The 12966-nt window shown below is 35.0% G+C and overlaps 1 protein-coding gene across 14 annotated transcripts in view; it reads left to right on the plus strand.

Annotated features, from left to right (window-relative positions):
- The window catches only part of DTWD1 (DTW domain containing 1), a 263321-nt gene that overhangs the window by 20986 nt on the left and 229369 nt on the right, over positions 1 to 12966 (plus strand). For 7 of the 14 annotated variants that reach the window (XM_045397268.3, XM_073995780.1, XM_005559516.5 and 4 more), the window contains one exon: positions 8020 to 8347. The exons of the other annotated variants lie outside the window; for them this stretch is intronic. In XM_045397268.3, the coding sequence (XP_045253203.2) occupies positions 8020 to 8267 (248 nt within the window). In that variant the 3' untranslated portion in view covers positions 8268 to 8347. Of the gene's footprint in view, positions 1 to 8019; positions 8348 to 12966 lie in introns of those variants that run through there. 14 annotated transcript variants of the gene reach the window in all.

The following is a 12966-nucleotide window of genomic DNA, read 5'->3' on the forward strand; positions in this document are numbered from 1 at the left end:
GCAGAAATCACCTGTCTTCTGTGTCACTGACTCTGGGAGCTGGAGACTGGAGCTGTTCCTATTCGGCCATCTTGCTCCGCCCCTTTTTTCTTATTTTCATAGAGAGGGTTTCACCATGTTGACCAGGCTGGTCTCAAACTCCTGACCTTAGGTGATCCACCGGCCCCAGCCTCCCAAAGTGCTGGGATTACAGGCGTGAGCCACCATGCCCAGCCTGCCTTACAGTTTTTAAAAATAACTTTATTGAGGAATAATTAACATATAATAAACTACATATGTTTCAAGAGTATTAAAGTTTTCTCATATGTGTACAGCTGTGAGACCATCACTACAAGTTAGAAAATGAACCTATCCACCCCCTGCCAAGGTTTCTGCCTGACCTTTTGTGATCTTTCTCATCCAGCTTTCCCCACAGCACACTTCCACACTCTCCAGCCCCATCTCTAATCAATGATCTGTATCTAATCGTTATAGATTAGATGCATTTTCTGGAATATTATATAAATTGAATCATATAGTATGTACTCTTTTCCTTTTTTTGGTTTGGCTTTCTCACACAAAATAAATAACTTGACACTCATTTTTGTTGTAGCATGTATCAGTAGGTCATACATTTATTGCCAAGTAGTATTTCGTTGTATGGATATGCTACGATTAGTATTATCTACTTATCTGTTGATGGACATTTTCACTGGTTGTTTCCCATTTTCTACTATTTCAAATAATGTTGCTATGACACTTGTGTTAGGAAAAAAAAAATATGTTCTCCTGTATAATAAATACAGTACCACTATCACTCCTAAGAAAATTAATGAAAATTACATAATATCAGCTAATATACTGTCCATATTCAGATTTCCCTAGTTGACCCAAAAGTACCTTTTGTACCTTTCCCCCATATAGCATTTAAACTCATCACAGTTTATTTGGTTATTATGTATCTTTAGTCTCTTTTAATCTAGAGTAGTCCTGTTTTTGTTTTTCACGACTTAGACTTTTGTGAAGAGGACAGGTCAGTTGTCTGTTTCATTGTGATTAGTTTCAGTCTAAATATGTTGGCTAGGATACTTACAGGTAAGGATAAATCCAGTGTTGTCTGTCTAGTTTATATCTATCATTTGGGTATAATTATTAATAACATGTAATTTCACTCTCAGAAATGAACCTTTTAGCTGATAAATTGTATGGTTAACCAATTCATAGGTGAATTCATACTTTATTGTTGCATCAAATTAGGATGCACATAATGCAAATCGTTCTATTATTTGTGATAACTTTCATTACTTGATTAAAGTGGTGATTGCCCAATCTCTCCATTATAAAGGTTTATTTTTTCTCTTTGTAAGTAGTAGTAATCTGTGAGGTGATGTTTTCAGACTATGGACTATTTCCCAAAAACTTTTCACCAGTGATTTTAGTATTCATTGATGATCCCTGCATAAATCGAATAATTACATTGAGAATTGAAAAATGGTGAAATTTTAATTACATGGTTTCTTCCTACATTAGTTAGCCAATATGCTTATGTAAAGAAGAGCTTTTCCTTTTTCCCCTATTCTTTATTTTTCTCTCTTTCCACCCCTTTTTGAGATCACTATGGTCTTATGGATTTTCTTTTTAATTCAATACGCTATAATTTATTATAGCATATTCATGCTGATCTTTTTGATAATAATCTTTTTGATGTTGTAGTTCTCTCAAATTTTGCCAGTGGAAACCCTTCAGGTACTTCATGGCATGGCCTCATTTGTCTTTTTGGTACAACAGACAAGTTCACTTGTATTTTTTTCTGCCTCAGACCTGTAATCAATTGTTTTTCTAAGAAGCTATAGTTTCTTTTAATAGGAAATGGTATTAGAAACTAAGATCTGGTAAATTCATTACTTTTGGGATGTCATTGCTTCAACGGATAGAGCCAGGAAAAATGCACAGTTATGTGTCATGAGTTCACACAGATAGTTCCAATTCATATTTAACATTATAGGGATTTTATTTCTTTTAGAGTGAAAAACTTCGTTCCTAATAATAGTGATTTAAAACAGTTACTTTACTTGTCCATGTATGATTAGAAGGCAAGAAAGCTGTTCAGTTGATATTAGGCAGTTGCTAAAACAGTTTGTTTCAAACTGGGAGAGCTTCTCTCAGGCTATTGTTAAAAATGTGCATTATCTGGAAAAGAACATTTTGACACTTTTTGGAGTCTGACTGGTGTTCATTAATTCCAAGCTGAAGCGAGTGACAACGCTAGATTTAACAAGCTTAATTTATGTAGTTTATGCATCTGAGATCTTCATATACGTTAGTAAAGTTGCTTTGAAAGTCTAATTGTGTGTACTTTGTGTCTTATGTGTGTGGGAGAGAGTAAAGGGCAGGCACTAGGGAGCATAGGATCTTTAAGAAATTTTGTTGCCGATGTTTGATAGAAAGACAAATGCCTAAGCCCTAAGGCTGTGCTCTTTGAAAAAGAGAAAGGGAACACTGCCTGCCACATTCCTGTGGATGTTTACAGCAGCAGGTTACTTGCCAGTTCGAAGATTTTTCTGAGCCATTTTTCTTTATAGTTACCTTATATGGTAATTGAAAAGATCAAATGAAAATACATACATAAAAACCGTTGACAAAACTATAAAAGGAATTATTGTGGTATTATTCGAAATCTCTTTTCAGAGTGTCCACATTTGGCTTGCCTAAAATCAGATTTGTACAAAAGATTTTTGTTATTCCTTCCCAATTCACATGGAAAGTATCATATATTTCAGTTCTGTGCTAGATCAAACATTTTTGAAGGGGCTTCTTAATCTCTTTAAAATCATAAAAGGAACAGATTTCTAGAGGCAAATTTTCTGCATGACCTACTTCAACCCCTATCCTTTGTGGCTCCTCATTGCACCACAGGAAACAATTAGGGCTCTACACATATTTACAACCTCTGTATATGTGAAATACTAATTTCTGAATAAACCAAGTTACTTCCATAAGAAACAATCCATGGTTTTTATAAATTGTTGGCTTTAGGCTTTAAAACTTTTTGTCATTTCATGGGATTAATCTGAACAAACTAAGTCTAAACCTCAGTTAAACCCTCAGGTGTATTGGAAATTATGTTTCCATTATCTTATTATGAATGCTGAGGTTAGGAATCCCCTTAACAATGTAAAACCATATTGTTTTGCCAAATTTTTACAGAAAAATAGCTCTGTGTGTTCTACCAATGTCAAAACATTTGAAGGTAGAGTGCCTAATTTAATCACAAAAGGTAAACCTAAACCTACAAGTGAAGAATGATACGAAGATTTGTCATAGGAAGCCTTGACAGAATGTAGGGGGAGACATCGTTTCTTTTTGTTGGGTGGGAGTCCAGATTATATTTAAATGGCATTATACTGAAATTTGTTATAAAATTAGCCAGCTCTTTCCCTTCAGTTTGACTGTATTGATACAACTTTTAAAGTGAAAACTTTGTTCACATTATAAGCATTGCCTAAACTACACTCCTCGTGTCAGTGAGTGGTGTGTCCTATACTAACTTATTCAATCCTCACATCGAATATATGAGGTAAAGGATGTCATCCTCACTTTGCAATTGAAGAAACTGAGGCAGCACTTTTGGAAGGAAAAGCCATTTGTAATTATCTACTTTAAGTTTCTACTGCTAAAATATTTTACTAGTTTTGAGCCAGATGTAGTGGCTCATTCCTGTAATCCCAGCACTTTGGGAGATGAAGGTGGAAGTATCATTTGAACACAGGAGTTCTAGACTAGCCTAGGCAACATAGCAAGGCCTACATCTCAACAAAAAATAAAGTAATTAGCAAGGTGTGGTAGTGTGTACCTGCAGTCTCAGGTACTTGGGAGACTGAGGCAGGAGGATTGCTTGAGCCCAGGAGTTCAAGGATGCGGTGAGCTATGATCATGCCACTGAACTCCAGCCTGGGCAACAGAGCAAAATCCCTCAAGAAAAAATGTTTATGATTTTTACTATAATTTTATTATAAAGTTACTGATTGTTAGAAATACTAGGGTATAAAAATATTTTGCATTCAAGAAACTGAAATATTTAATGTGGTCTAGAATGCATACATATATGAGAATGGTAAAAGAGACTGGAGAAATTCAAATTATAAATATCTTATTTTATTCAGCATGCCTGGGCATTTGTTCTTTTATCCATAGTGCTGTGGCATCATTAAAAAATTTTAAGCTTGTCATTGACATGATTAGATTGTATTTTAAGTCTAATGGAAAGAATTGGGCTGGAACATGACTTTAAGCTCCAGTTCCTTCACTAAACAAAGAGGTTTTGCTTGTTTGTTTTTAACTGTTTTACATTTTTAAATGAATTGTGATACATATGAAATATATATATACACACACACTCACACATATCATTAAGTTATAAAGCATAATGATATAATGAATAATTAAGAAGGCAAGCACCAGTATTTCTAACTTCCATTTACCCATGTTCTCCCTTGTACCATTCCCCTTCTTCCCCTGACAGTTATTTTCCTGAATTATGCTTTTTTAGATTATAGTATTATCTTTTTTAGATATAGTGTTTTCATAAACTATATATAATTTAGTTTTGCTTTATTTTAACCTGTGTGTTGTTTTCTTGGGGTTTGCTTTCTAAAGTCACATTTTGTTTCTAGGGTTTATCTATATTGTCATATCACTGTAGCTGTAGTTTATTCGATTTCACTGCTGAATAATATCTGTGAATATACTACAGTTTATCTGGTTTCCTGCTAATGAAACACTTTGGTTATTTCTAGTTTTTGCTATTACAAATAATGCTACTACACACATTCTTGTGCATATACAAGCTCCTCTAGGAAACATACCTAGGAGTCACATTGCTGGGTTGTTGAGTATGAGAATATTCACCTTTACAAGATAATGCCAAATTGTTTTTCAAAGTGGACATACAAAGGAATATTTCCATTATTAATGTATAAGCTCTCCATTGATCCATAATCTCTTCTACCTTGGTATTATCAAACGTCTGATTTTTGCCAATCTAGTATTTTAAAATGGTGTCCCATTGTCATCTTCATTTACCGTTCTCTAATTACTAATTGGATTGAGAATTACATTGTTTGTTTGTTTGGCCATATACATGTCCTATTCTGTGAAATATCTATGCCCATTTTTCTAGTGTTTTAATTGATTTGTAGAAATTCTTTATATATTCTAGAATATAGATAATGTTGTAAAATATCTTCTTGCAGTTTGTGGTTCATCTTTTTAATTTCTTTGTTTTCTTTTGAGGAAAAAAATTCTTAGTGTGGAATTTATCAATATGTTTGTGTCTTGTTTGAATCCTTCTCTTCTGCAAGATACTATATGGCTAATGATTTGCCTGAGATTTTATTGTATTTTCTGTGTAAGTAATGCCAATTGCATTTCTTTCCAGTTCTTATCCATCTAATTAATTTATTGTTCTTTATTACTATGTTAAGACCTCTAATGCAGTATTTAATTGAAGCCCAATTATTTAATTGTAGAGGTCATCCTTCTCATGTTTCAATCTGATAATCTATGTCTTTTAAATAGTAAGTTTAGTTTATTTACAATTGCTGTGAGTATCGATGTAATTGGATCTACTTTCTACCATCTTAATTTTTATTTCTATTTGTGCTTTTTTATAATTTTTGTTTCTTTTTTTGATTGAATGAGGTTTTTTCTTATTCCATTTTTATTCCTATTTCAGTTATTTTAGAGAATTGCCCACATCACTTAAAAAGTTCAAAGCCAAACAATGTTTAACCTCTCCTTTTTTACATTGTGTGGACTTCATATGCTGAAGCTTCATTCAGCCTCCTCCTGGTTCACAATGTTATTGTTAATATCATTATTTTTGTTCTGTCCTTTATTGTCAGTCTACAAATTAGTTACTATTACTGTTTTTGTTTTATACAGGCAACATTTTTCTGGATTTGCACAGATGTTTACCATTTTCTTTACTCAGTGTTTTATCAAATATATCCTTTAGGAATTCCTTTAATTTGGTCTCTTGTTGCCATATGTTCAGTTTTCATTTGTCTATTAATGTTTGTCACTTTTTTCTTGATATGTTGTTCTGCTGGGTTCACAATTTTAGGTTGCCAGTCTGTTTTTTGTTTGTTTGTTTGTTTGTTTGACACTTGGAAGATATTATTCTAGTGTCTTCAATATTCTGTTGCTGCCAATGGGAAGTCTTTGGTCATTCTAATTACCTTTTCATTGTATATGATCTGTCCCTTCTCCATGACTTCTTTTAAAATCTTCTCTTTATCTTTGGTGTTTTGCAGTTACATAAATATGTAATAGATCTAGGCACTGATTTGTTTGTGTTTATCTTGCTTGAGACACATGATGTTTCATGTATCTGTGGCTTTTTATAGTTTAAAATAATTTCTGGAAAAGTCATTGGCATTATCTCTTTAACCACTCCCTCTCTTCCATTCTCTTTGTTCTCTCTTCCTCGAACTCCTATCAGTCATTTGATCTCCATCTCTCTGAATATTTTTGTGTTTCTTTTATTATTTCTTGTCTGTGCTATATTTTACATTGAGTAAAAGTGGGATGTGACAGTGGGAAATCATTAATGACTTAGAAGTTCTAGTTGGTCATTGGGCCAATTTTGATGCCACCTTCTCTCTTTTATTTCTCACTTTAAAATAAAATTTGCAAAAACAAGAAAATAAATATAGTATGAGTCCAATTACTGGCCTAAGGAGCTAAAAGCATTCTGGGTTTGTATGATGACAGCTGAGTTGTAACAGATGAGAGTTCTATTCTGTTATTGCATTAATTATTCCCTCTTTAAATGTACAAGAGCAAGACATTCTACCTGACTCTGTTATTGAGCTCTACAGCATACATGTGACAGAGCTAAAACAAACAAACAAACAAAAGAAACCATAGCTTTAGGATACTCTGTTCATGAATATAGCCTGAAAGTGATAATCAAGAAGTAAACTTTTACCACTATTAAGGAACATTAAGCTGCCTATCTCTCAGTGAATTTCAGAATAATATTTTAAGTCAGTTTAGGCTGTAATCCCAGCACTTGGGGAGGCTGAGGCGGGCGGATCATGAGGTCAAGAGATCAAGACCATCCTGGCCAACACAGTGAAAACCCATCTCTACTAAAAATACAAAAAATTAGCCCGGCCTGGTGGCGGGCCTCTGTAGTCCCAGCTACTTGGGAGGCTGAGGCAGGAGAATGGCGTGTGAACCCAGGAGGCGAAGCTTGCAGTGAGCCGACATCACGCCACTGCACTCCTGCCTGCGTGACTGAGCAAGACTCCGTCTCAAACAAACAAACAAACAAGCAAAAAATTAGTTTAAACTGAGCACTGTAGCTCATACCTATAATCCCAGCACTTTGAGAGGCCAAGGCAGGAGGATCACTTGAGCCCAGGATTTTGAGACCAACCTGGGCAACATAGCAAGACACGATCTCTAAAAAATAATAATAATAAAAAATCTTAGCTGGATATGGTGGTGTGCACATGTAGTCCCAGCTACTTGGGAGGCTGAGACGGGAGGATCACTGAGTCCAGAGTTTGAGGTAACTGTGAGCTATGATTATGCTGCTGCAGTCTAGCCTGGGTGACAGAGTGAGACTTCATCTCTAAACAAACAAAAAAGTCAGTTTGTCAAGGAAATGAAAATTAGTGAATGTAGTCCTATCAGAGATTCAGATTTTTGAAGATGCTGATACATAGACGATTGGAAGACATGAATATCTTAAATGTTAACTACTTTTAATTCATTGGTCTAAGACTCAGTATAACTGTCATGTGTAAGATTTTATTATTTGTTTTATGTTGCTTCTGTATATACCTTAAGGTGTTTAAGAAAATGTCTTGTTTCAAACTGGGATTAAGGAAGTTAACTGTAGTCTTTAAAAAAAAAATCCTTAGAATAATTAAGAGAAATTATTATTATTGTACCAAGCCTGTGGTTAAGAAGACATATTTATATATTTTTCTTTCTTTTTTTTTTTTTTTTTTTTTTTTTTTTTGACAGGGTTGTTACAAGTTGAGTTGAAAACAAGAAAAACTTGCTTTTGGCGCCATCAAAAAGGAAAGCCAGATACTTTCCTTTCTACAATTGAAGCCATTTACTACTTTCTGGTAGACTACCATACTGATATATTAAAAGAGAAATACAGAGGGCAATATGACAATCTTTTATTTTTCTATTCTTTTATGTACCAGTTGATAAAGAATGCCAAATGCTCTGGAGATAAGGAAACAGCAAAACTTACACATTAGTTTTTAACAAGCCACTTATGTCTTTTTATTTTGCTAACATTAATAAACTTATATTTGTGCTTTGTTTTTTTCTTAAGAAATAATCATATATAATGCCTGTAAGACCATTTGAAAAAATTCCAGTTTTATATATATTACTTCATATTTCTTAAAGGGAAGGAAATTGTATCTAGGGGAATTTTTCAGAGATACTGTTGATAGAAAAACTTACTTCAGAAGTTATTTGCTCAGTGAAACCTCAGTTTCATTACTACATTTTAGTATAGTGTGTTATGTCTCTGTGATTAGATATATTCAGTTAGATCTAATTAGCTATTTATTTCAAAATCTTTATATCTTTTCACCTGTACTCTTGACCACCTTTAGAAGTAAATGGGGTTACAATCTACTGGCTGAAAAATAGGTCATAAGTGATTTTTCTTAAGGTTAGTAGCAAACATAGGCAGAACTAGAATTAGAGTTCCAGTGTCTAGGGCTGTTTCTTTAAGCCCTAAGGTTGTTAAAAGCAGAGACTCTGGAGCTAGACTACCTGAATCTAAATCTCAGCCTTTCTGCTTATCAGCCATGTCATTTTCTTCCATTTGTACAAAGCAGGCGATACTGAGTAACTACCTTATAGGATTAACTGGGAATTAACTGAGTTAATATCTTAAGTGGCTTTCAGCAGTACCTGAAATATAGTAAGTGTCATATATATATATACATATATATATATATTTACTCTTTTTATTTTATTTGGAATTGCGAACTAAGAATAATTGAAGCCCAGCTGCTAGTGGCCATCTCTGCTGCCAGATGAAAAGAGCCTGATTTAGAATGAAGTCAGCAAACGAAAGCAGAGTGGAGAAAGACTGAGTCCTGATGACATCATTTATGCACCTAGACCTAGCTGCTTTTGAATAGAGCCCTACTGTACTGAATAGCTTTTGTCTGCTCTTTTCTATTCTGCTCCCTGCTCTGTGAGGTAGATTCCCTTGCTCTCTTGCTTTTGGTTGGGTTCAACAAATGGGAAGCACCAGTGGGAGACTAGAAGTTGAGAGGAAAATGAAATGATGTTATTTATTTCCCTGGCTCCTTTCCTGCCATGTCATCATCAGTTGACTGTGTTCCTCTACAAAATAGTACCCTATCAGGAATCCTATCCCTTCTGTTCCCAAGCAGTTATCCCAGTTACCTCACTAGGTTTAGTTCCTGCTCCCTCCCTTTACCCCTTTTCACTTAGGGCTGGTAATAGCTTACAGTTATGACTAGCCCCAGGGTAGTTCACTACCACTTGTTGCTTTCCCTAAACCCTGCTAATACATTTGTAATACTGAAGTTGTTTTATTACAGTCTTCTTAAATGTCCCCATTTGAAGTTGCCTTCTATTTCTTTTGGGGACTCTGATAAATTCACTCGTTTGGGTGAAATAATAGCACATTTCCTGAAGTCTATACAGTGGGACACATCATGTATTATGGGGGGAAGAGTTCTTGGTGAAATTAGTTTGCTGTACATTACTTTGTTTCCCTCCCAGGGATTCAGAAGGCAAAACATATTAAAGGTTCTGAAAAGTCCTGAAATAAACATTTTGAACTTTATTTAAGCTGATATATCTTAAACTTACTAGAATATGTAGCACCTATTAACATCCCATGGAAATAGGACATTTGGAATATTGTAATTAAGAGCAATTCCTACTAATATACATGGGGCAACTGAGAATTAAAGAGGTAAGTAAATTGTTGATAGATCATACACCTAGTTAGTAGCAGAGCCTGTTCTAGAATCTGGAACTTCTGATTTGGTTTGGTTCAGTAAGGCCACCATTATATTATGCTATTTATAAAAAGGAATGTGGATTATATAAGGTTTGAACATTATTAGTCTTGTAGTCTTAGCCAAATAAACTAACTGGCTTGCTTATTTTAGCAGTTATTTTACAAGAATGGAATTAAAATAGATTTTTTTTCATGTTTAGAACTTGGCCCTGGGAATAGAGGAAGGCTTGAATTGATTTAAGCAGGGCCAAAGTTGGATTTCTCTAGGCTAAATTTGGACTTCCCTGAGCCAAAATCTATTGCATTTAACTGGCTTTACAAACCAACTAAACATAACAGTTCAGAGGGAAAAGAAAAAAAAGCGAGAGACAGAGAACAATTCTATCACTCATTTGCCTCCATCTCGCAGCTGGCATAAGAAGGATGACCCACGTACTTCATAAGAGGCTAATTTACAGCTAAGGCCAGATAAAATCTTAGGTTCTTTTCAAAAGAAGTTAGTAATACCTGTTAGAACAATGAATTGACTATACTTGTCTTGTTGTTTTTTTTTTTTTTTTTGGTGTGATAGATGTAACAATAGCCCTAATTCTTTATTCTTCCCTGTATTCGTGGTCATTTTTCAGGTTCCTTCGAAGTACTCCCCCCACTGTGATTCTGGGTCATCTGCATCCAGAGATTTAGTGCATTTTTACTTACACTTGTGCTTCTGCTGTTGACATAAGAATATGCATGGCTGAGTTAGCCTGCTGGAGGATGAGACATCCATGGAGCAGAGCCAGGTTGCCCTGCTCACCCTCACTGAATCCTGTCTAGATTGGCTGATGGCCATCCAAACCCAAGATATGTGGGTGATTCCAGCCAAGTTCAGCAGAGTCATCTGACTGACACCTACCTGATTCCAAATATGTGAGCAAGGAGTCTATTATGCCACCAATGTTTTATAGCTGTTTATTGTGGCATTGTGGCTGTAGATACCTCGTCTTTGGATGCATTATCAGATCATCATCTTCAAGTACCTTAGAAGATTCTCAGTCTCGTGTTTCTTGTGCTCTTGACCACTTGCTTTGCCTTAGCTACCACCTCACATAGTAACAGATTACCAGCAGGCTTGTATGATTCTTCTGCTTGAGATCAGTTAGCCATATGTTCAGAATTCCTGGCCTATACCAACACTTCTGGACTTTAAAAACCCCATGCCACAGTGACTGTTAAAAGGGCTAGGTGATGTGGTCTGGTGGGTTTGTGAAGTTAACTGGCTGATAAACTTGGATCAATGGACTAGAAAAAGCTGCTGGGTAAATTGCTCTTCTTCTGATGGACTGTATAGAGACACTGCTTTTCATCTTGCCTGTCCAGAAGTGTACTGTGTGGCCCAGCAAGTGTACTTGCCACATGATTGGCAGCGTCTCTTCATGGCTTTTCATGAAACAGCAGCAAGTGCTACACAGTAATTTGTCAATTTGCATTTGCCTCCCATTATTGCTATCCTCACTTACTTTCTTCCTCGCTCTTACCAGCCTGGATTATACCTTTAATAAAGTAGTGAATATATTTCCTTTAGGGTCTCTTTTCTAGGGACGTCAGATGTTTTAGTCTGGATTTAGTTAGAAAAGCAGCATCATTACAAGTATTACATGAATAAAGAAGTTTAGTAAATAAAGGTTTACCCACCCCAATGTGAGAATTACTGGGGTCATAAAGGTCTGGAAGGCCGCAGCAGGAGAGATTTAGAGAAGCAGTGACTAACTAGGTCAGCCGGAGATTCTCAAAGAACTCATGACTTCATTTGTAGAAACATGTATATCTTAAGCATATCAAGCATCTCATTCTCTAATCTTTCTAGAAGCCTTTTGGTTCATTCTGAAGGTCCCCCTAAATCCCTTCAGAAGTCTTAAAAAGGAGTAAATGGCCACACCTTTTATTAGTTCTTTTCTTTGAGGCCATGTTAATGGCAGTCCCCTTGATTTGGTCTTTGTACTAGGCTGTTTTTAATGATCACATTTTATTTGATGAGAAACCATTTTATTTTCCAGTTCTGCATATCCTAGGTTATGTATTTCATTTCAGTTCCATTTGCATACCCATTGCCTTAATTTTGAGCTTGTCTGTTTCATAACATTTCTTATTTTGAAAGAATAAGTTGATTATTATTAAGTATAATAGATAAGGTACTTAAGAGCCTCAGAATATCACCAAATGCCATGAATGCATTAGGTACCTTTTTTGTCTTCCATGTTACTGGAATCATTAATTATAGCAACTTTTTATCTCCAAATACTGTCTCTGTCTCTTGCTTTTTTTTCTTTTGCCTCTAAACTGTTATGTTTAGTTGGTTTGTAAAGCCAATCGAAAGACCCTAGTGAAAACTTTAGCCAAACACTGACCCTACATTGAAGGCCACCAGCCAAAAATCACTACCCATACATAAGAGCCAAACATCACTAGACACTTGGTGAAATGCTTCAAATTAAAAAGAGGAAAAGGAGGGGAGAAAATCCAAAGGATATAGACAAACAGAGAATAATGGCAACAAAAAAACAACTTATCTTCAAAATAAGAGAGAGTATATTGTATTCACAAAACAAGAATAGGAGAGTGTGAATAAGAACAAGCAATAAAAAGATCTCAGAAATGTAAAAAGTGATTGCTGAAATAAAATTTAAATATAAGAGTTGAAGATAAAATATAGCATAAGAATAGAAAATTCTGAATTCCAAATACCTAAGGCCAATCTTAGTTAAAAGTTGTAATTGCAACCATAGGCTGCATGTTACATTCTATTTAATTAAAAACCTTAAGGGGAAAGACAATAGAGCTTGTAATAGCTATTACCCTTGGTTGTAAAGGAGAAGGTTGGAGATTATTTGTATACCAACTACGTAAGTTTACAAAAAATAATGAGTATTAGGTAGATGGAATGAAAGTGTATTCATACA

This window comes from Macaca fascicularis, chromosome 7, assembly GCF_037993035.2.
Source record: "Macaca fascicularis isolate 582-1 chromosome 7, T2T-MFA8v1.1".
Classification (NCBI taxonomy): Eukaryota; Metazoa; Chordata; class Mammalia; order Primates; family Cercopithecidae; genus Macaca; species Macaca fascicularis.